At 42.6% G+C, this 25,323-nt stretch overlaps 1 protein-coding gene across 2 annotated transcripts in view; it reads left to right on the top strand.

Moving 5' to 3' along the window:
- The window catches only part of LOC138581352 (neuropeptide Y receptor type 6-like), a 30,192-nt gene extending 5,326 nt beyond the window's left edge, over nucleotides 1–24,866 (top strand). The window contains exons 2-3 of one of the 2 annotated variants that reach the window (XM_069652623.1): nucleotides 14,048–14,151; nucleotides 22,536–24,866. In XM_069652623.1, coding sequence (XP_069508724.1) covers nucleotides 22,714–23,832 — 1,119 coding nt within the window. In that variant the 5' untranslated portion in view covers nucleotides 14,048–14,151; nucleotides 22,536–22,713 and the 3' untranslated portion in view covers nucleotides 23,833–24,866. The remainder of the gene's footprint in view (nucleotides 1–14,047; nucleotides 14,152–22,535) is intronic. The other variant, XM_069652624.1, reaches the window with a different exon arrangement.
- Nucleotides 24,867–25,323: the final 457 nt, after the last annotated feature.

Here is a 25,323-nt window from a genome sequence, read left to right as displayed (position 1 = left end):
AGAGACAGTACTCAGACCAACAGGGGCAAAATGCAACCACAATATATAAGTCATAAACTTCAGTAAAGATACAAATAGAAACACATTATTTCAATAAAAAGCCCTGAGTAGGGGTAAGAGCTGAGTTAAGTCATAAAATAGGGATGTACATTTGCAACAAGAACATCAAGACATCCAGATGTATATCTAAAATGCTGCTTCTAGATATTAAATAAGTGTTAATATTTAAACACGTATAGACACCAAAATTCCTAGAGAGCAGCCAATTATCCAGTAAATACTGTATAAGTCACACGGTAAGGAATGCCCGACAATGACTTAAGCTGTTAAAATAGTAAAGATGGCCAAGATATTAATTAGCTGAGTTTGTACAGCTTTATGCTACTCACACGTTCACTTCTGGGTGGTAGTCAGCCATCAGCAGGGCAGAGCAAGTCAAATATGTTCCCAGGGTCAGGGGCACAGGTCACAGCCAAACAGCAAAACAGCGGCTCCAGCCCTTACAGCTCCAGGGCTTAACGCTGCAAGGGTGGCTGTGCTGGTTAAGAGCCTCCTTGCAACGTCACCTGAAGTGGTCATGTGATCAGGAGCTCCGCCTTCCGTCCCTCGGAGCAACAAGAGCAGCAAGAGCAGGTGGCTCGCAGTGCTGCCTTGGACGTGTGGAAATGTACAGTCAAAAAACAGAAAACAAAGTGACACCAGCACTATTAAGATGCAGTTTCTGAACCTTTTATAACCAGCGCAGGGTTGCAGGGTATCATTCACCCAGGCATTCCCAATGCCAGCCACCAGTTCTTTTGCCCCATTGCTATCAGCATGGTAGGAGCACCCATCCACATAAACTGTGGGTATCTCCCCTGACACATGTCTTCTTCATAGACCTTGTGTGGGGAAGTTAAGTACGCCTCCAGGTTGTTGTTGGTCATTAGACTTTCATCCTCGAGACAGTTTTCTTGAGCACAGTCATGCAAGTCCACCAACCCTTGCGCTAGGGGACTCCTCCTGTTTTGGTCATATCTGACCTCCACAGGAAAGCCTTGAATGTACAGAATCTAGGAAGTAATTCTGGAATTACTAACGTTCCCACCCAGATTCTGTCACTTCGTAGATACTGCAAGTGTAGGTGAGGAGTCTCGACAATGATGTGCACCTCCGGTAGTTTTTCAGCTCCCACATCATTGCCAGGAGTGCCTTCTCGCAGTCATTGAAATTTTCCTCCACAGAGACACTCGTGTCAGGAGCCTGATTTAGCAGGAAAGCTAAATCAGGCTCCTGACACGAGTGACTCGACGTCTCCATTGAATTCATCTGCACGGACCGACCCAGGAGATAGAGCTGCCGCCTGCCACATGGAGCCAGCCCAGCCTGCCTGACATCCGTGACTGCAGTCCTGCACTCGAGTTGCCCCGACCCTCTGCAGACCACCCGACCGTCGGCGGCGTCAACATCTTGACATGTGGACCTGTTTGTTCAACTCCCTCAGGTCTGCACATAGTCTCCATTGGCAGTTTGGTTTGAGGATCCCCAGTACTGGGTTATTGAAGGTACTCTGGATCAGACAAATTATCCCACAGGATTCTAAATTCTTAATAGTCTCTGTGAGTGACTCCATGGATGCGAGAGGTAACGAGTATTGTTTCACAAATATGGGAGCCATCTCGGGGTCCGTGGGAATGGTAGTTGAATGAATAGATGTGCGTCCACAGTCATATGAGTCCACTGAAAAGATATCTTGTAATTCAAGGAAGACCTGTTTTAGCTTTTGTCTTTGCTCCTCAGTCTTACAGGCTTCAGCCAGATTGAGCCTTTCCTCTAGCATCTGCCTGATATCTGGAAAGGCCAGAGGCCTGGCAATTTCAGCGGTATCCTCCAGTTGGGTGGAGAGATCTCTTCTGATGGTGTTGACCTGGACAGGGGATTCGAGGTAATGGTCCTTGACTCTGAACACTACCGCTTCCCTCATAATGTGACAGGTCACTTGTTCCACACTGTAGGGGCAGGAAAAGTACACCAGGAAATTCCCCCCATGCATAGTAAAAATATTTTCTGGAGGAATACCGTATCTGATGTCAAAACAGTTGTTTGCGATTAGTCCCATGATTTCATTACTTAAGTCAATAGAATAATGTTGGGCGTCAACTGTCATTCCAATAAAGGTGACTGCACCCAAAGTGATACTTCAAGGGTCGCTGTTATACACCAATATTCAAATTGTGTTGTGTTCTAGGTCTACTAGAGGTGTTGGATTTAAATATAAACCTTGTTGTTGGAGATGGGAATTTAGATTTATATATGCGTCCTGAAGTTTGAGGTTCTGTCCTCGCTTAATTTTGAGGGGAAGAGTAAATTGTCACACCTGTCCTGGGATGTAACCTCTTCTTGCACTTGAACTTCAAACACATAAGGCAGCAATAGAGCTGACCGGAATGCTTTTTCAATGTTGTGAAAGCCCATGGGGTTACTCCCCAGTTGGGACCAGGCTTTATTATCAATTAGATCCAAATTGATTGCGAATCGGTTCAGAATGTCACTTCCCTGATAAAAGGCAGAAGGGACATCTCTCACGACCCAGCAATTATGGTCTATGCTTTTGTTGCCAATGGAAATCTTTAGCATACACCTGCTAGGCAGGAAATGTTTCCAGACCTACTTCCCATTTGTCAATCAATTTAAATGTGGGAATGGTCTGATCTTTTGGGAGTTTCCTGAATAATTCTCTGCTAATGAAGCTCCTTCCATTATTCAGGCATTCTCTGGCGAGCACAGGTTCCTCCCCCTCATTTAACTGAATGGGGAAAAACAACTGTTCTCCCTTTTTCTGAATGTCTGTCAGACTTTGAGTAGATTCTTCCTTGTCTGGTTTCACAGGACTCAAGGTAACTTCTGATTTTGGACTGGTGTAACATTTTAGGGTGTGCCCTTCCAGTGTGGATTGCCACTTAAAATGGAGAGAAAGGTGGGTCTGCATAGAATTAACCGCAAAGAAGTTCAGAAGGTCAAAGGGTTTGATGGTAGCCCTCTTAGTTCCGGAACAATCACCCAGACAACTGAACTCTTACTTTTGTCTATTCAACAGCACTCCAAAGAAATCCGGTTCAACATAATACGTGCTGCACACTTTTCGTTAATCCTGGGAATCATTTGGTTGTGGAAACACAATCCCTGCATCGACTGGTCTACCAATAGTTTGAGCTACGAATCTTTGTTCTGTTGGAACAGCTGTCTTCACAACACACCTATCTGGAGGCGAAGGCTCATTTCGTTCCTCCGGACAATACCTTTGGGGTACACTCCATTCCGTTCGATCTCACAGACTTCAAAGCAGTCTTCGCAGAAACGACCCCCGCTAGAACTACCACCTCATCGCCCAGAAGACTGTTCTATAGATCTAATCCCCACACTTTGGTTCCATTTGATAGGATGTTTGCGTTATCCCAGGTAGAAAAGAAGGCACTCTGATCCTACCTGGAAGACAACTTACAGAATGGCCTTATTAGACCATCCAAGTCCCCTGCAGGGGCACCACTGTTTTTCATTCCAAAGAGGGACTCCCTTGATCTCTGGCCTTGCTTTGACTACAGTGGGTTAAATAAAGTGACTATCCAGGATTGCTACCCTATACCGCTTATCACAGACATCCTGGAGGCGGTGCAGGGAGCTAAAATATTCACAAAATTGGATCTCTGCAATGCCTACCATTTGCTAAGGATCCGCTCTGGCGAAAAGTGGAAGACGGCCTTTAGAACACCTTTTGGGCTGTATGAGTACCAGGTGATGCCGTTCGGGTTGGTTAACAGCCCGGCCATGTTCCAACGATTTATGGACCGTGTTTTCTTAGACCTCATGTTTGTGTCAGTAATCGCGTACCTCGACGATATACTGGTGTTCTCTCGAGATATACAAGAACATAAATCCCACCTGACAGAAGTCCTTAATCGTCTCAAGCTACATCGTCTCCTCGCCAAAAGAGAAAAATGCATCATTGGGGCCAGTCTGTACCTTACTTAGGATTCATTTTATCATCGCAGGCAATACAGATGGACGGAAAGAAGACGGAAGCTATCCTAAACTGGCCCTCTCCCGATTCTGTGAAAGAAGTCCAGAGGTTCCTGGGGGTGGCTAATTTCTATAGGCGCTTTATTCTCCAGTTTTCAGAAGTCATATTGCCCATAACCCTGCTACTCAAGAAGACCTACACTCCTTTGGCATGGGATTCTCCAGCAGAAGAAAGCTTATAACATCTCAAAGCTCTGTTTTGCAGCGCTCCCATACTGCACCACCCGGACCAAGGAAAACCCTTCATACTAGAAACCAATGTCTCAGCCGTGGGAGCTGTACTGCTGCAAGAACAAGATCAAGAGGAACACCCTAATGCATATCTATCACGCACACTCCGAGACAGTCAACTGAACTATTCCGTAATTGAAAGAGAGCTCCTACCTATGGAATTAGCTTGTGAGGAATGGAGGCATTTGTTTCAAGGGAGCACTTACCCCTTCACCATCAGAACAGATCACAAGAATCTCCAAGTGCTCCAAACTATGGACTGTATCAATTCACGACAGGCCCGTTGGGCTCATTTCCTTGCACAGTACGATTTCCGTATCACATACATACCGGGAAGCCAGAATACTATGGCGAATGCTTTGTCATGTAAGGGAGTGTTTCCTGGTTCACATCTTCCCCCTCTAGAAAGGTTATTCCCGAGAAACAAGTTTGTCAGCCAGGTAGTGACATTTCTACAGCAAGTCAAAGAGGCCCTGATCATGCAAGGACCACTCGAGGAAAAGAAGACGCTCACCGAACAGGAAGGTCTCAACACCATGTCTCTTGCCCTCTCTGACCCGAGCTGTATAACAATCCATCCATCCTGCTTTCATCTATGAATTCAGTAATCGCTATATCATCTGCCCGCAGCTTGTCACCTCGAAGAAACTGATTTAACAGCATAGTTAAATTTTTTCTATTCAGAAGAATTTTCTCATGACTTTTGTTCATCCTTTCCAATTTCAATTTAAGGAAATTTGTATTTGGGATAGTTCCCCTTGGGTCAACTTTCCCCCGATCTTTCCAAATCGTTATTTTGATTATTTCTATTTTTTCTTGGTGCAAACCTTGGTATGTTTTCTTTTCCATTTATCCTTATCTTATATTTTCTCTCTCTCTCTTTATCTTCTCCATCTGGTTGCTCGGACTTCTTTCTGTACAATCGATCCTCCTTGTCTTTCCAGTATATTCCCTGGGTTTTTGAGACTTTCCTTTTATGCTCTTCTCTGTCCAGTGCACATTCATCCCTCCTTTCATCTCTTTCTGATGGCCTTTTGTATTGTATATGTTTTAATAGTTCTTTTCTTCTATTTTCATTCATTTGTGCTGATTTCTTCTCGTCATCTTTCTTTTCTTTGTTTCCCTCCAAGTTTGAAAATTTGTTGATGACTTGCCAGTCTGTTAAACTGATATTCTCCCATGTTTCATCTTCATGGTTATTTTTAATTGCTTAATGAGATCACACAGGCACTCTGATCTATCTAAGTCTACTACTGACACTTCATCAGTGTCATCTTCCCTTGTATTGATCTTTTTCCTCTGTGGGCTTTTATTAGGGACTTTACTTAGAGTCAATTCTCTTCCTACTTTCTTTAGAGGCGGTTGCAATTCATCTCGTGGTAGGGTTCGCATGTTTCTTAGAAATGCTTGTGAGCCATTTGATTTACATTTAACTGCTTGTTTTTTTTAATTTCTTTGGTGGAAGTGATGAGGATGACTTTGGGAGACTATTTCCCAGATCCACTTTTTGTGTCTTCTCTTGATGATTTCCTTCTTGAAACATTGAGTATTTTAGGGGGACTTCATTATTGCCTAGATTTTTTTCCCCTACCCCTTTTGTCTTCTTTGTGTTTACTTTGCATTTACCCTGATTTAGGAGGCCTTCCATGCTTTGTGTAGGGACTTTACGTTCTACTCCCAATGTTAATTTTTTTCTCGGGACAGAAGGGACCGGACTCGTTTTTTGTAGCTCTTTATTTGTTCCACTAACGGTAGCTCTTATTTCACAGGATTTTCTTATCTACTTGTTGTCCTCTAGAATAGCTTCCATTAGTAGATGTTTATCATTTGTATCTTTACATGCCAGATCGCACAGGCGGCTTTGCCATTGGCATAAAGTGTCCGATTCTTTTTCAAGCCTTGCGTCTAGTCATTTTTCAAATCCTGCCAATTCGCAAAAATCTCTTCTTGTGTATTCAGGTTTAATGCATAGGCCAATTTACTGAATCATTGATGGTCTCGTAAAGTTTCAAGAATGGTGCCATTGTTCTATTCAGGGCTGCCATAACAATGATCTGGATATGGATAAAGTCCTCTTGTCGACTTTTATCGCACAAATCGCTAATTTTCCTCAGGGCCTCATCATTGATTATTCTAAGTTGCTCCCCTTGGTCCAGTCCAGAATGAGGCGTGTTAGATAATTCGCCTGTCACTGGCCTTTGTGTGGATTTCCTTGCTTCAGATTGTGAGATTCCAATTGAAGCAGGATGGTTTGATGGGTCGTCTTCTTCCAGTGCTGCGTTTTTTCCCATTATGAAGGATAGATTCCTTTTTTTTTCTCACTTAATATTTTTCCTGTGAGATTAGCAATGTCTTGGATCAGCTTAGTAGCCAGGGTTGAGTTTTTCTGTACTGGGGTCTTTGGGCTAGGTAGTTCATCTACCTGAAACAGAGGAATCCTTCTGTCTTGGTGCAAGGGTAGCTTCCCTTCATTTACTGGTTGTATTAGATGACTAATTTTTGCCTTTTCCGCTTCTTTCAGTTATATTTGGTCCTTAGTCAATGTTGTGGCCATCATCTTGGTTTGTGGTTTTAGGGATGGTATATTTTCTTGATTATTCAAGTCATCCCAAATTTCATCCTGCCAGTCCAGCTCATTTATGTGGTTTGGTGAGTCTTGAGTGATTTCTACTATTTGACAGTCTTCGTCCAATTTGGGTTCTTGATGCTGTTTGGTCGGGGTTACGCTGGGGCCTTTCATCTGGGAAATCACCTCTCCTGGTATGGTAGTCTTTTGTCCCCCGTGCCCCTCCCATTCCTTCTCCTTGTTCTGGTACAATCCGATTTGCTTTGGATTTTCTAATGGTATAATTGGTATTTCTACATTGGTGATCTTTAAAGGGGTTTTAATTCTGTCCCCCTCTCGCTCGTGTTCCTCAAGCTCGTTTAGTCCCTCCTTTCCATTTAGTAAGGCACTTGTCTTTGCCAGGGCTAAATCGGCCCCAGGCCTCCTGATATCGTCATTTTTGTCCAGGTCACCCATCATAGGGGTCTTTGCCGGCTCCTCCTCGAGGGCCATGCTTGTGAAAATTAGGTGAGATTGGATTAGAGAAGAGAGTATTTTATGTCTGATTCGGGATGTGGTGGGAGACGTGGATTGGGTGGCAGGGTGGGAGGCCAGGCGCTGTTTTACCTGTAAACACGTATTTCTTTGCAAACTTGCCTCAGGGTCCTTTGAATCACTTATTGTGCGCATGTTCTAGGGCGTAGTGCACCACCTCTAGTGCAGACCTCATTCGCGGCCAGCAACGGGAGATGATGGTCTTATAGTTTCTGCGCTCTTTACAGCCGTTCCGGCCGTAAACAGCAGGAAACAGCAATGATTCCGTGCCCTCGACTCCTCTGCGGTCTTAACGCCCTAAGGGTAGCTGGGCAGTGGTTTTGTGCTGACTTCCTGGGGGCATGGCTCGTAGGTATCACGTGACTCGCGACTCGCTTACCGAGTCAAATCAGCTGATGCCCGCGCTCGCTTCGAACTGCTGTGGCTCCAATAACAGTCTACCGTGAGTTCAAGCGGGGTAAAACAGTGTTCACTGTAGGCAAAGGTAGGTTTCAGTTTACAAGAGATGCAGGTAATTTCAGCAGGAAACAGCAATGATTCGGCGCCCTTGACTCCTCGGCGGGCTTAGTGTTAGTTATGGAAACCCAATAGCAAGTAACAGTCCAATCCGAGGTAAGTGGTGGAAGGGAGTATGGAATGGGCATAGTGAAACAGCCTGGCAAGGAGATGAAGCAGCCTGGGAGAAGAGAGCCACGGAGAGGGAACCCAGGTCGAGCACAAGTAGGAATTACACCGTCGTACGGAAGGCTCGCAAGTGGGCATTCCTGTGTGAAAGCTCAGCCTCAAGGAATGGTCGAGGATAGCAAATGGCAAAGCCGTTGAAGGAAAGGAAAAGAAAAGGCAGGAAGCGGACAGGCCATGAAAGAGAGAAAGAGACGGAGCGCTGGTGGCCCATGACTGAGAATAGAGAGCCGAGGGATGACGGGCACAGCAGGACAGCTGAGAGAAAAGAAACAAAGAGCAGAGTGAGTAGGAGTGGGCCCCTCGAAGGGAGAGAGCACAGCAAGCCGCGGGGGAGAGAAACAAGTGGAGACTCGGGGAAAGGAAGAAAAGACGAAGCAGTGGCAGGGTTCTGAGAAAGCACGGAAAACAGCGTTGGTACCCAAAAGAGTAGAAGCACTAGGTAGGGTTGTAATGCACCGGGCTCTGGCTGCGAATTGCATAAGAGCCAGCAGGCGGCAGCCATGACAGGCGAAGACTAGACCGTTGAGGCACTTAGAAACAGAACGTAGTGTGTATGTTCAATGGCACCCGAACCTCCAGGGTTTCCACAAGCGCCAGGATGGCAGGCGCGTGACAGCACCAGACAGATGTAAGCTACAAGAACATACACCTGACAAAAGTCCTTACAGAAAGGATACGAGGCAATTTAAAAGCTGCAAGACCATAAACAGAGGAGAAAAGCCCTCGTAAGAAAGTATACCAGGCTGGTTTAAATCAGAAGAGGAAAACTCCCTGATAAGAAAGAATGCAGAGATGAGAAGCCCTGGCAGTAGATTATACCAGGTATAGTCAAGTTGAACAGTGTGTACTATACAGTACCTAAAACAGTCTGCTAGAAGGCTGTGAAAGCACGATAAAATGAAGTGGAAACCTGTCAGAAGAGTACACCAGGTATCCAAGTAAAATACGGATTAGCAGCCAAGTTGCTTTGTGTGATTGATAGTCTTAAAGAATTGACATTCTTGAAACACAAGGAAGAGTCAAGAGAAATCCAGGGGAAGGGAATCACACTCTGGAACAAGGAACTCTATTTGTGTGGATCATTTTTGTATTGGAGTTACGCATTTTCTTTTGGAACATTTGTGCTCTACTGAAGGCAAATACATTTTTCCTTTTCACCTTAGAGTTATTTTTCTTAGATGTGAGAGCCAGAATAGAACTTTGGACACCGGGTGACGGGCAATTTGCTTTAGACATCCTGACCTTTGACAGACCCTTAGTTTTGATTTTAGACAGGGAAACACCTCTTACAATAGGGACGGAGAGGCATTTCCCACCCCATTTCATGTTAATAAAAGTCTTTGACGAAAACCATGAATCCAATGTGTCTGCATCTCATTCCTGGCTCTTCACACTATCTTCTCTTTCCATTTGCTATGCCCTTTCTATTCTATTCACTCCTCTTTCACTTTTCACCCCATTCACCTTCCATCAGCTCCCCTAACCACCATTCCCAGCTACCCCACTACTCGCACCATGTCTTCTTGGCCTGGGTTTGGAAAATCGATGATGATGCCACCTGCTCCTCTGCAGGGGCTGAGCAATGAGGCCCCCAGTCCTGATTTCTACTCAAATGGTGTGTGCTCAACAATATCTCCCTGAATACAGTGGCTACTCCTAGCAGGCCACAGAGGAGGTGCTTGTGGTCGAGCCATTTTGTTATAAAAAGACAGACCTCTCCTACTCCTCGATAAATAATGAAGCAAGGAATAGGACATTTTGTTTCTTCCAAATAAATTTTGAAGCACAAAATCTTAGTTCTTGTTGCAATTTTGCAGCACATTTTAATTGAGTTGATGGTCTGTGGGAGTGCTAGCATGCATGACAGAGTGGAATCAGGAGGTAGACAGTGCAGATTGAGGGGTTTCTGGACTCCTGGTATCGCTCCCAGTTGGGTGTGGCAGTGAGGAGGGGCTGCTGCTCCCCTGCTACCCCCTATACGTCATTGTCTGGTACATGCTGTATACATATGGTTTATATTATGCAATAGTCCATGATGACTTCTTGTTTGACAACTTTAAGTTGATTTGCTATTGATTGTCACAATTTGGTTCAATAAATATGGCCTTATATTTTCCAAAGAAAGATGTGTGTGTGTTTCTCCTTGGTGAGGCCTGACCCCTGTGTTGCCCATCTATTAAACCATGAATGGGCCTTTTTTGGAATATTTCATACTGTAAACTTAATCACTTCTAGGGGCACCTTATTTTGGCCGGAAACACACAGCGAGATTAAATGATTTGACCAGCATTATACACTTTATTTAAGTTGTAAAGACAGAATTTGACCTAGCCTGAAATGTAGGTACTTGACCACACATCCTCCCAGCTCATGTTGGTACAAATATGTATTGAAATACAATACTAAATTGTATACAAATTACTTTAAAATTGCATTAGTTACATGATAAACCAACCTGACAATGTATAACACCATTGTAAAATGGGTTGATGAAAAGAGTAATGGGATACTTAGTTTTGAGTCCTACATTTCATGGAGGTGACCACTCCTGTTTGCACTTTTTTGCAAAATAGCCCCTGCCGGCAATTTTAATTGTTTCCGGCAAGTACTGGAAAAGTAAATAGCAAAACATAGGCAGAATCGTCTTTTCTCGTCACTTCTATACTACATGTTTGCAAAAGTGTAAATATCTCCCACAATTAATAATTTGGAATCAGCCTGCTTTTACCAATAAAGCTACAATCATAGGGTGTCATTTTTCAAGTCCTGCGGAGTGGAGAAAACAGTGCTAAAACGATTTTATGATTGTAGCTTTATAATCTCCACCCTGAATGGAAGCCTACAAGCTCCAGAATGCAGATTAATGAAATACAGACACAAAGTGAAATTAAATGCATAGCAAAAGTAGTTGTTTCACACAGCTTGTTCTGTACCCCCATCAGCCGGTCAAGTGGCACAGCGAGCAGAGCGCTCGTTTTGACATCCTTGCAGAGCCTGCTAATGCAGGTTTAAATCCCAGCAGGGCCAAACTCAGCCTTTCATCCTTCCGAGGTTGATAAATGAGCACCACACACCGTGGGTAAAAATAAGCAGCGCTCAGATACCTGAGGGTTTGTAGCGCTATATAAATGCCAAATTATTATTATTATTATCATTTTAAATCACTCAACAATCTCACTTACATAGCTTATTAAAACCTTATATAATTTAAAGAAAAAAGAGCCAGTTACCTTTTCCCATGACTAATCACATCCTTTTTTAAATGATCTGCTTCTGAGACATGTTAAAAGGATAAGGCCTCCCTGGAAGGGCCTGTGCAGCCCTGGCTGACTCTGAGCGGAGAAAGGCAGAGCAGGGGGTCCCATGGGCATGTGCCCCTTGTCCTACTATTAAATCCTATACAACAACACAATGTTCCCCACTGTGTTTGATTTCTTAAGAGAAGAGAAATTGTTTATAGTGGTTGTGTGTACCAACATGGATATCACGCTGGGTAGCACCAAAACAGGTAAAAAAAACAGTGTTTTATTTGAAAGATGGCCAAAGTATGTTTTTTAAAAACATTCAATATGAAAAAAGGACTGAAAATGCTTGACGAAGAAAAAAAGACAAAAAGCAAAAAACCTTAAATTAAGCAGGGCTGTACTAGCAAGTGGTGTATTCCAGTTAACTCAAGACGAGTGCTTAAATTTAAACGTTATGCAAATCATAAAGAACATTTTCGAAACAATTGTGCAACAAAAGCCAAGGAAGTCATATTTAACAACATAGAGGAACATCCAAACCGTACAAAATTAAATAGGCATTCACTGTTGAAAACAGCTTTCCGTGAAGTAACTCTGAATTATTGACAACATTGTTGACAGTAAAATTGATGATCTAATTCATCAAGCTAGATTAATCAATCCTCTAAGAGTATGTGGAGCTGTTTAGAGGACTAAAAACTGTTAATTCATTGTTACATTCAGATCACTGAGCGTATGCATCATCCCTATGTGAGTGTACACTTGTGGGTCTAGGTGTCCACTCTTCTCTTAAGTAATCACACACAGTGGGGAACATTTTGTAGTTGTTTAGACATAGATTACCCCTAACACCGCTTTTACCAGGGCCAGTCCCTACCTGCTTTTCTACTGTTAAATCCACCTCTGATTGCACTCTGCAGGAAATATTCCAATACCCTTTTTTAGTTTTACAAGATGTGCACCGTTTATACTAGGCCAGCAACATAATACAAAATGCTCTTTTCTTGTGTTATTTTCCAGGTATTCATGATCAATCTTCTGAGAGGCAAATGTTTATTGGGGGTTGGGGGGGCATTCCTCCAGTTCCTCTCCCCCTCTCTGTCACTGGTGGGATCCCACATTAAATAACTTTATTTTCTGGCACTGCCTAAACACCCAGCAGTTACATCACACTTTCCAAACAAGATCCACAATACACATGATGTATTGTGTTTGCATGCAAACTGTTAATAGTTACTCCAACAGTATGACGTTATCAAGTCTGTATTTATAAGTTCATTTCATGAAATGTTCGGGCCAGGAAGGCTAGTCTTCCATCAAGACAACGATACATACTGTTTAGGTCAGAACCCAACTGGTAAGTATGCATGAGAAGATCTGAAGCTGGTCCATACTCACCATCCTAGCCTGGAAATTATCCAGTAGGGCCATTTTGGAACAGCTCAGTAAGATATACAAGCAAGGCACCCACATCTGGGCATATACACTTTAACTTAGGGAGACAAACTGAAACTATCACACACTGGCAACACCAACAGTTTGGGCTTTTGAATACGCATGGGATAGGCATTTGCCAGGTACTGCCATAACGCTACCTACCACCTGGCCATAGGATGGGAACATCTGGAAAATGGTGCGAGTAGCTACGCATATGATGTAATTGTCTGGCAAATGTCCATCTAATACCAATACATAAGCCAACACTGTTGGATTTGTGTTTGTGTTAGAAAGGACTCCCTTGTAAGGAGCAGATGTGAGTTCACACCTATTGCTTTTAAATCTACTGGCTGAAAACATGCATTGTTAAGAGACTGTATTATTACAATAGGAGCTCATTTACAGAGGCAATTAAGTCATTAAACACTCAAACAAATGCTTAGCTTTAACACAATCAGGCTCTGTAGAGCACACAGTCTGGTGTTACTTTGTGACAGAGGTAGCTCAAAGAGTACCTTCGGGGATATGTTTCAGCAGGGAGGGGCGGGCAGGTAGTGGGTGGGACTACCATAGGGATTAACATGGCAATGGAAGGAGAAACGACCAAATTCGTCCATGGAATGTGTGTCCCTCCTAACATCCTTTCTCCATCCTATCTGTGATCCAATACAATCCTTCTGACTTACACCTAATATCTAATGCTAATCACTTAATCCCCCTGCCTGCAACCCCCCTTGGCCCACTGGGTCCCATTTGTGGTTAACACGACTAGCAAGGCCTCCTTTCTAGGAGGGGCCAGGGGGTGGCATTATGGGAGGGGCCTGGCCCTCTGCCCCCCCGCACCCCTCTTGTTGGAGCTGGACCTGGTGCATCCCCATTCTCCAGTCTTTCATAGAGGTTCATAAGCCCCCAATGAACCTTTAGCCAGCTACAGACTAATCCAATGGCCAATCTCGCAGCCCCTTTCCAAGGGCACACACGTGCTTTAGTGCACAGACCTCAGTACAGACTGCACCTGAAACCTTTTCCACAATACTGGAATAGGTGCTGGCATTTATCAGGTGTGCAGTGTGGTGCTGTCTTCTATTCCGCCAGCTCACTGTTCATTTACAGGGGGTGAGACCCGAGCTTGCCATTACCAACTTTATATTTTAAAACCATGTCTCATGTGCTCTGAAAGATCCTTCCTCTTACTTCACTTCAATGTCCTTATTTCACATCTTACAAACCAGACACAGCATGTATGCCTTTTTCTAAGCTTTTGTTCTGTTTTTCTCTGTGGAACATCTTGCAGAAACGGACAGTGTGACACTGCTATTCAGGTTGGGTGGGATACATGGCCCTAATGGATAACTACTGTCAGGGGATAAGAACAGAAGCTGGCGACTCTCAGATTTGGTACTTTCTTTATTTTAGTTTCTTTTCATTATTAATGAAGTACAAATGTATTAGATGCTAAGGATAACCTAGCTGTAATTTTTGAGGATTTTGAGCATACCTGCCCATTCTATTGGATTTTCCTTTAGAACCACGTTTGAAAGTCTATTGGGTCCCGGTGCTCGCAAGCCCTTACGTTTTATTATTGCCTTATGGATCTCAGCCGTAATTACCCTCAGGGGCCAGTAGGCGTTTATCTTAAGTATCTCCATCAATGGAGTAGTTTGGCCATATTGCTTTTAAAGAAAGATTGACCATTTCCATGCTGGGGTGGGGTTGACTAGCTTCTTTTGCCCATCTCCCTTTATCTTAGACAGCATTTGCCAGATATCTCTGGTGTTCCTGTTACATAATACTCTTAGCATCTGCTGCCATTGCTTATTTTCCTTACTGAATTGATGGCATGCTAGCCATTTTTTTTACAAGTCCTTTTTTACTTTCCAATCATGCTAGTTTTTACCTCAGGGATCTCTCTTTCCTAATAGCTCTGCGCAATGGTCTTTTTTCACCTTGCACCTCATGATCGAATTGGTGCATATGCTTGTTATGACGGATCATTAGGTTTCTGTGTCTGAGGGACCCGACATTAAATGCTAGAGTGCTCAAGCAGTCACCCATCTCAGCCAGACCATGTGTAGAAAATGTAGGTAGATCATATCTAAATAGACGCTGTGTGGCGCTGGCAGCCCTACGAAGATTTCCTGGTGTCCACCCCATTTTATTCCCTCCATTATTAATGTTGCTGCGCTTTCCTTGCACTAGGAAAAGCCCTGTGAGATATTTTACCTTTGTTCACGCACTCGTTATGTGGGCTCAGAGAAAAGCTATTGCTGCAGCAATTATACATTTGGAATGAGCCCCTGGGCTTGCATAGAACTGCACATTGCATCTCGGTCATAGTTGGTTTTTCACAGGAACAGCACTGTGAATGGAACTGCAGGCAACCCCTGCCATTACATGCGTGCTTTTCATGCACAACACGTCATGATTGTCACATTGCTAAACTATTTTCTAAATCAAATATGGTCCTAAAAATAAGAGCAAGCCGTTTACCATGGTGTTTTTCTCATTGCACCATATTCACCCATCTTACATCTGATTAAGCACTTGGATACCTTTGACAGACTCCATTTTATCATTTCTCGGTCTGCCTCACCAATCCAGCACTCCTCATGCAGGCTGCAATTGTAATTCACTTATTTGTTATTTCACAATGGCTGTTTCTCTAGCACCACTCTGGAAGCTGGAAGCGGCCGGGCGCCGTGTAGAGAGCATGGCAAATGTAATGAGGTTGACAAATTAGAAGGATATGAAAGAGGTATCTTTTGTGTGCCAGGGTAATGTAGATAATGACAGGGCACAGGTGGAGTTTTGCAGATAGCGGATTAATGGGCCAAGTAAAGTCTCGGTTGAGGTGGGCACAAGAGGTCCTTTGTGTCGTCATTAAATCCATCGATAGAAATCTTACGCATCTTTACTGCATCTCCTACAGAGTTAAAATTATCGGTTGTTACAAGGTATATATTAATTTCTTTTTTTTTTATTTTAATAATTTTTTTGTTTATTATGGTATGTAGTATACAATCATAAAGTCATAACTTCATAAACATAATGCAGTGAATCCTTAACAATAGTGTAGATTAAACAATGATAAAAGAAAGTGTTCTGAGGGAACAAGTAATTTAGTACACTGTGTATAATTAAGAGTTCAACACATGAGGAACAAAAGTGTCAATGCAATTGAAAACATACACGAAACAACCATAGCACAGAATTGTGCTAAACTTATTATAGAACGATTTCTGCATTATTATGTCTTACGTGGGGGAAGACAAACACAAGACTAACAATAACAAACACGAGATGTGAGGGGGGGGAAAGAGGGGAGGTAGATATCAATGAAGAGAGGCACCTTGGCATATATTGCAATAAATATACAGTTGAGTGATCGGATCAATATTAGCATAGAAAAATCATGGGGCATCAAATGAGTATGAGATATTTGAGGATGTCACATTCCGTGTGTGGTTACATTAAAGTGATTCAGATAGCGAATGAAAAATGACCATTTAGCATTAAATTTGGGTATAGAATTGAGATGGTTTGCCATGCACATTTCCATTTTTTGCGTGAGACATATATTGTTCCACCAGCTTCTTATAGATAAGGAACGAGAATCTTTCCAATTGGCGGTTATGCACTTCCTAGCCAAACAAATAAAAAGATCATAGAGCTTGGATGCACCGGAGGGCAAGTGGGTGGTGATAGCAAGACTACCTAAAACAATATTCACAAATGAAAGTGGTATATCAGTCAAAAAAATGGAGTGAAGGTATTTCCACACTTGTTGCCAGAACTTAAGGGTATAGGGACATGAGAAGAACATATGCTCATACGATGCAGGAGTGACTCCACATGTCCAACAATTATCATTTTTATTGATATTGGATAGAAATAGTTTGGTTGGTGTGACGAAAGCTCTGTGTATAAAGAAGAAAAAATGTTGGGAGTTATTTGCTGATGTTGAGATATATTTGATTCTAGAGAAGAGCTTAGACCATGTGTGTTCGTTTAAGATGTGTCCAAAGTCATCTTCCCATTTGTGCCGTATCGAGCACAACTTCAGGGATGATATTAGAATGTTGTAGAATTTAGAAGCTTTTGTGTCAGTGGGCATAGTAAAATGTAGCAATCTTGAGGCATCAGGAGTCAGAATATCATTGGAGGAGCTGTGGAGAGCATCAAAGCATGAATTAACTAATTCATTATAGAAGTTGTAATCTGTGTTAGGGATTGAGAATTGATTTTTAAGCTGCTGAAAGGAGAGAATAGATGATTTATGTATGATTTGTTGTATAAATCTAATACCCTTTTTCTTCCAGGATTTTCTATTCAGGGTTTTATTCTTAATCAGTATCTTATTGTTATGCCATAGGTAAGGAGAGAGGCATTTTTTTGGGGAGTTTGTCTGTGTGAATAAAAAAAGTTGGAGGGCTGACATTGTTGCTCTAATGGGTTCTGATATAGCCAGTGAGGAGTGCTTAAATATATAAATGAGGTCGGTGATTTCTACAGGATACATTAACTGCTTCTCTATGGTACACCATGTGGCTATGTCTGACGTTATGGGGCAGGCAAACCAGTATCTAGCTTGCTTTAAAAGAAAGGCAGTGTGGTATGCTTTGAAATCAGGGAACCTGACACCTCCTTTGTCATATGGTGCCTTCAATTTGATTAAGGCTATTCTTTTGCTTTTGCCCTCCCCCCATAGAAAATTTAGTAGGATAGAGTAAATTGATTTATAAAAGGAAGGAGATATAGGAACACATAAGAGTTGAAGATAATACAAAATAATTGGTGATAACATCATCTTGATCGTATCTAATCGGCCCCACCAAGACAGATATAAGGGGGACCATCTGGATGTTAGTTCTCTAAGTCTATCTAGTAATGATTGAGTATTCTGTTTTATGGTGTCTTGGATGGTAGGAGCAAAACTAAGGCCTAGGTATTTAATAGAGGAACTGCACCATTTAAAACCAAAGGGGTCTATGTCATGTTTAAAGCAGTAGGGATTGAGGGGCATAATTTCTGACTTATCTTTGTTAAGTTTGTACCCTGAAACTGAGCTAAATTGGGATAGTACTTCAAGTAAATGTGGGAGGTGTGTTTTGGGGTTTTTGATAAGAATAAGGATGTCATCAGCGTAAGCAGCTATTTTGATATGGGATGTGCCACTTACTATACCTGGAATATTTTTATTGGATCTGATTAGTTCTAGTAACGGTTCTAAGGAGAGGATGTATAGAATAGGGGAGAGGGGGCAACCTTGTCTAGTGCCTCTGCTAAGGGAAAAAAATGGGGAGGTAAGACCATTAATACATATAGAAGATTTCGGGGATGAGTAAAGTAAACTGACTAGAGAGATGAACTTGTCACTGCAACCGTGCCAGCGGAGGGATTGAAACATGAAGTCCCAGCTGACTCGGTCAAAGGCTTTTTCTGCATCTAGTGCTATAACCGCTGCGCCCTGTTTATCTTTTTTATTTTTATTGGATAAGTGGATAGCATTTAGAAGGAGTCTGGCATTGGAAGAGATGTTGCGCCCTTTAACATAGCCGACTTGTTCAGGTTTGACAAGAGAAGGAAGGGAGGATTCAATCCTGTTGGCTAAAATTTTTGCAAAGATTTTACTTTCTACGTTTATTAGAGAGATGGGCCGATAATTACTCGGTAATGACGGGTCCTTATCGGTTTTGGGGAATAGAATAAGTAAGGCTTCCGAGAAGGAACCTGAGGATGCTTCTTGGGATATAAAGTAAGAAAATAGATTTTGAAGCTTGGGTATGAGAGATTGAGCTAACCTGTCATAGAATTCTGTGGAAAGACCATCTGGGCCTGGAGCCTTGCTTTTACCCAATCCTTTGATTGCTTTTGAAATCTCTGGAAGAGTAATTACAGAATCTAAAGAGGATAGATCAGCTTGAGGGTAGGAGGATCTATTAATATTATCAAAAAAGGACGTGATGTTATTATGGGGAATGGAGTTTTCGGGAGTGTATAGGTTGGTATAGAAATCTTTAAAACAATTTAGTATATCTTTGGGATGGTGATGCACTTTGCCTGAAGAGTCTTTGATGTGGGATATGAAAAATTGTTCCTTTTTGGTTTTTAAGTAAGAGGCCAGTGCTTTTCCAGCTTTGTTGGATGTTTGATATATTTTCGTTTTGTATTTAAGGATTGTCCCTGCAGCAAGATTTGTAATCTCCTTATTAATTGAGAAGCGTAAAGTTAGTACTTTGTGGAGGTTGGTAGGGTTGGAAACACGGTAGTAGTGTTGTTCGGCTGTAGTTAGCTGAGAGTAAAGGTCATCTAAGTGTTTTTTGCGTAGGGCTTTCATTTTTCCAGAGTAAGCCATGATGTGACCTCTCAGGGCAGCTTTAAAGGCATCCCAATTATTCACTACCGAAGTGTCACTGTCTTGATTATCCGTATAGAATTGTTGAACAAAAGACTCTACGGATAGGATGAATTGAGGGTCTTGTAAAAGAAAATTATTAAGCTTCCAGCGAGATGACAGTTTCCGAACATCAGAAAGACAGAAAGAGGTACAGACAGGGGCATGATCAGAAATAATGATATTTTCTATTTTGGAATCTATAATGGTACCTGTAAGGTTTTTAGTGGAAAAAATATAGTCAAGACGAGAGAGAGTATTATGTGGGGAAGAGTGAAAAGTGTAGTCAAGTTGGGTAGGGTGAGATATTCTCCATGTATCAATAAGACCAGTTTCGGCTAAGCATCTTGAAAAGGATTTGTGTGTTTTGTTATTTTTGAACAAGCAGCTAGATTTTCTATCCAGAAAAGGATCAAAGACTTGATTCATATCCCCACACATAATTAAATTTGTAAAGTTTTTTTGAAGTATCATTTGTTTGATGGTGGTCCAGAACTTGGGATCTGGGTTGGTGGGGCCATAAATGTTCAGAATGGTAACATCAGTAGAATTTATATTTAGTTTAGCCCAAACCCATCTACCATCTGTGTCCGCACCTTGGTCGAGAACTCTGTATGATAGTTTCTTACTGATTAAGATGGCTACCCCATTTTTTTTAGAGACTGCAGGACTAGAAATGATTTCTTTGATCCAACGGGACTTCAGCTTCAATGTTTCTTTGACAGATAAATGCGTTTCCTGTATACAAGCAATGGAGGGGTTTAGTTTGTTAAGATGCGAGATGACCTTACACCTTTTGATAGGATTTTTACAACCTTTGATGTTCCATGTTACACATTTAAAAATCATAAAACAGTTTAAATGTTATGATAGCATTGCGATAATATAAGACCATATACACGCAAATGGTAGGTGCTCTAAAACAGTGTCGGAAACAGCATTTATGAACCACATAGATGCAAATAATGAGTGCCAAAGAACAATATTTTGAATACCAATTAGTGAAAAAAGGACACAATAGGAAAACACATGAGGTAATAGGGTGAGGGTTGGGGTGTCTGATCATAAACGGTTGCCTAATGGCTTGGAGATATGGAATAGAACACAGATCCGACTGGAAAAAAAGGGAGGCTAGGGGAGTTTCAATAAGTAGGGAAGGGTGACACCCGCTGAGTCGTCAAAAGGGAGGTAGAGCGACTCTGGATGGAAGATGGACGTCACGAGGCCACCCGTCCCACATCATATATATAGGAGTTATTCATGGCATTAAATTTGTAATAGTGGGGAGAGAAAGGGAGTAAAACGTTTATGTAACGAAAGAGGTGGAGGTACTTGCAGGCGAGGTAGTGTCCATGTTATCGGTTTTGATGGATCGTATAAATGCTTTTAGGTCTGCTGGTTCTTCAAACATTCTGGTACGGCCTTCACATGTGATTTTGAAAGAACAAGGGTGGTATAGCCCGTAACGTATATTAAGCTGTTTCAAGGCTGGGCGAAAGGATAAGAAAACTTTCCTGCGCTGAGCCGTACTTTTAGCGACATCCTGTGAAATGAAAATCTTAGAGCCATTCCATATAAGGGATTTACGTTCCTTTGCTGCAGATATGATGAGCTGAAGTTGGGAGTATTCCAGAAGATAAAAGATCATTGTTCTGGACGAAGGTCGAGAAGAGGTGGAAGTAGTTAGTTGACCAACTCTATGAGCGCGTTGAATATTGAGTGTTAGATCAGGAGGTAAGTGAAGCAGCTCTGTTAAAAATGATTGCAAAAAGACAATGGTATTAGTTCCCTCTGATCCCTCTGGCAGCCCTGAGATACGGAGGTTATTACGTCTGCTGCGATTTTCCAAATCTTCATTGTGTTTTTGAAGTTCTTTTATTGTATTTTCCAGTTGCGTTACTTTAGATGTAGTTTCTTCTACTAGACCCACTCGCCTCTCTACCTCGTCCATTCTATTCTCAAAACCTCTCCATCTGTCGTCCAACTGTTGTAATTTTAAATTTGTAGTCTCTATGAAGGGTTTGAGTGATCTAATCTCTGCCAAAATGGCCTCCAAAGCAGGGTCCGAGATGCCCAACGGAGGAGGTGAGTCACTTTTGGGTCTCTTGAGATTGGTGGTGATAGCATTGGGATCTTTGGTTGTTGAGGTATTATTTTTTTTGTTGGCCGCCATGATATTGGCGGCAAAATATGGATATATGAGCAGTTGAAAGGAGCTTGGTTAGCAATATTAATGATGCAAGGTAAAGAATTGCAGAAAGTTGTTGTATGTAGAGCAATAGTAGGTTCCGTTGCAAATAGAAGATAATTTGAGAAGGGCTTGTAGAGGTAAGCACGAATGTATAGAGTCTTTAAATAGCAACTTCGTAGGGTTCTATGTACCAAAGTTTACAATTATTACGTCCATATTATTTAGGTGGTGCAACTCCTGATAGAGGAGGTTAAAAGGAGCACTGTTGAATAATAAGGCGTAAACTTAGGTGTGAGTTGAGGGTGGTAAGAACCTTATGGTGGTAGGAGGCTTCCAATTAATATGGGTATCCAGTAACAGTCAATTCAATTATGAGTTGTGGTTATACCCAGTTTCATACCTGTTACTGCAAATGGAATGCTTGGTTCTCCTTTGTGTGCTTTCTATCAGATCCAAAATCTAGCAACAAATAGAAAGGGTAGTGTCACATGAGTGGTAACTTATGAAGGAGATCTTGTGCAAGAAAACAGTATTCCTTTCTATGTTTCTTTACTGTTGTTTTCTTAATTTGTTTATTTTATTTTTCCACTCTTTATCTAGTCCCAAAAGTCACCAGAGATCATGTAATTGTTCAAATTCTTCCCTGTATGGAAGGGTAGGGCAGAGATATTGGATATATTTAGAGTCGTTACGGTGTCTTGTGGCGTGTGGTGTTTTATGAAGCTGAACGGGGCTTCTTAATCCCTTTTTTTTTTTTTTTTTTTCCTCAGTGAATGCTTTATTTATGGAGCAGTCGCACGCCGACACCAGAGGCAGCAGTCGTGAGGCGGGGAAGTGAAAGAGGGCGGACCAGGCCGCAGCCGGCGTGTCACGTAACGCGTGACGCCGACACTTACTTCACAGTGATCGGAATGCGGAAGGCGGCCGCGGCGGTCCCCGGAGCATGTCCGCTGGAGCTGGTGAGCCGGCGCGGGCGAACGTGGAGCTGCGCTGAGTTTCATTCAGCGGTTCGTAGAAGAGGTCCAGACCACGGCGCGGGAAGAAAAAGGTGAGTAACGGGGGAAAAAAAATAGTGGGAAATGCCTTATTTAGTTAATAGTGGGACGGAGCTGCCGGGTCACGCCGCCATCTTCGTCGGCGTCAAGCCACGCCCCCCCTATATATTAATTTCTACTAAAACATTGTGTTCCTTTCCAGGATCCTGCTGTATGTATTATTGTGAACGCTGAAAACAGTTACGAAAAGAACAGGCAGGAAAAATGAGTCTTAACAACCACATCTCAACGAGGCTCCGGCAAAGAACCTTCTGACGAAAGAATCAGCACAAACATTGCAGGCTGATTTTGGCGGGTAGTTTCAATCGTTGGACCATAACATGACTGAGCTAGTGCCTGCTCACAGTGGGGCCCTGCTTAATGTAACCGTTATGAGCAGCAGTAGGCCGCCCTTGCAGGAATTTGACTGCCAGCCTTTCGTTTCTGTTTACGTCCTGCTGATTATCGCCTACACGATAGTGACTTTAGTTGGCCTTTTTGGAAACCTCTGTTTGATAATCATTGTAAAGAAGCAGAAGGAAGCTCAAAATGTGACCAACGTGTTGATTGCCAACCTCTCCCTCTCCGACATCTTGATTTGCTTCATGTGCATTCCTTTCACGGTTGCCTACACCTTGATGGACTACTGGATCTTTGGCGAAGCCATGTGTAAGATGAGCTCCTTTGCTCAAAGTGTCTCTGTCTCTGTATCCATATTCTCACTTGTCTTGATTGCCGTTGAGAGATATCAGCTTATTGTAAACCCGCGCGGGTGGAAGCCGTGCGTTACGCATGCTTATTGGGGGATCGTCTTCATATGGCTCTTTTCCGTCATCATCTCCATTCCATTTTTCATCTTCCACCAGATCACAGATGAGCCATTCAAAAACATTCCCTTGCACAATGATTTGTATAAAGGCAAGGTGGCCTGCATGGAGGTGTGGCCTACGGTTGCCAAGCGACGGGTATTTACCACCTGCCTTCTGGTTTTCCAGTACTGTGTGCCGCTGTGCTTCATTTTCATCTGCTACCTGAAGATATTTGTGTGCCTCAGGAGGAGGAACGGTAAGGGGGACAGGCTGAAGGAGCGGGAGAGCCGGGTGAATGATAGCAAGAGGATTAACATGATGCTTGTCTCCATCGTGGTCACCTTTGCTGCCTGCTGGCTGCCGTTAACCATCTTCAATGTTGTCTTTGATTGGCATCATGAGGCCCTGATGAGCTGTCACCATGATCTGATGTTTACGCTGTGTCACCTGGTAGCCATGATTTCCACCTGCATCAACCCGATCTTCTATGGCTTGCTAAACAAGAATTTTCAGAAGGATTTGCTTTTTCTCATACGCCACTGCAACTGTGCCATGCCACAGGAAGAATGCGAGAATATTGCCCTCTCAACCATGCAAACCGATGTATCAAAAGGCTCTCTGAAGTTGAATAATGCACCCACCGATATCTAATGCAACTAATTAATTATCACCAAAATCAGCTGTATTTCATGTCCTGTAACTGGCTATCAGATTTCCAATGTGTACTAGTGCGAGTAAATGGTTTATGGTCTTTGCATCGAATGCCATTACATCTAATGCCATTCCATCGAAATGTTTCCATCTAAAAAAATGTCCATCAAATGCATTTTTTCCTTATTTTGGGGGTCCCCACCCCAAACCCCCGTTTTTTTACCCTTTGAAATGCACCTGAACAAAAATTAACCCTTTATCCCCCAAAAATATGCATTCGATGGACATTTTTTAGATGGAAACATTTCGGTGGAATGGCATTAGATGCAACGGCATTTGATGCAAAGACCAGATACCCTGGTAAATGTATGATGCTAACAGGTTAAACACATGTAATTATTGGTCCAACATTGTGTGCTGTGGGTGAATCCAGTGTATCGCTAGTTGTGTTCATGGTTGCTGTGAAATGTCTATTGCAAATGCAAAGTCTCCTGCCCCCTACCAACACCAAAGCACATCCACACATGCCACTTTCATGCTGTTTGGTGAAGCAGGACAGTAGGGTGTCTCACTGGGTCCATTACAGAGCTTGCATCCAAACACTGTGATTATGGGGCTCAGCAAACTTTGACAACATCATGAGATTTGGCACACATGTCCATGCAATATTATGTATAACAAAATATAATCTGTCTGGATAGTCATTAATATTGATTATTGGGACAGATTACCAGGCGTGAACACCTAATGTGTGGATCTCACATTGCCATAAATTCACAGTGTCTCTTGGAACCCATTTAGGAAGTCCCCTCACCCATTTTTCAATGCTACAAGGAGTAGTTATCCCCCCTCTGCCCAAAGAGTTACTACTCCTTTAATTAGGATTTTTACTCATGCCTCACTCTACTTTAAAATATATCAGAGCTCACTCAACCTCCACTTGCGGGCGAGTGGGGGAAGCAGCCCCTACCTCACTCTACCCCTCTTAAACTGGCCCCAACCCACCTCGACTGTAAATGTTACTCCTGGTTGTATATAGATTAATAATTTTATTGGTCCTGTATACATTGTGGTACTATGCCCCTTATGTTAATATTATTGTTTCTGTCTGCTCCAGTATCCCTTTGCTCCATCCATAAAATTATTAATTATAACCGCCCATCACCAGCCGGCATACGCCCAGCTCAGAACCAGTGCACACTCTAAAGGTGCTGCCTCTGCCATCTAGAAATGTATCCTATGTAAGGCATTTCGATTTCCAATGGCATCCCTAAAAGAAGGCGTGGAGACCGAAGAAATGCACAGGCAGCCATAGAGATAATTGAGAACATGCCGTGTTAGGGGTGGAAACTGGTGGACTTCTGTATTCTCCCCTCACCCCGGTGCAAACTCCCACATCCCGCCATTGGGGAAAACTAGAAAGCATGGTTAATGTTAGTAAAGAATCACCATCCAATCAGCTGTGACCCTAGTGTGGCTGCCCCACACTAG

This window comes from Ambystoma mexicanum, chromosome 3p (assembly GCF_040938575.1).
Source record: "Ambystoma mexicanum isolate Mex_15411 chromosome 3p, UKY_AmexF1_1, whole genome shotgun sequence".
Lineage (NCBI taxonomy): Eukaryota > Metazoa > Chordata > Amphibia > Caudata > Ambystomatidae > Ambystoma > Ambystoma mexicanum.
This window is presented reverse-complemented; position numbering and strand designations above follow the sequence as displayed.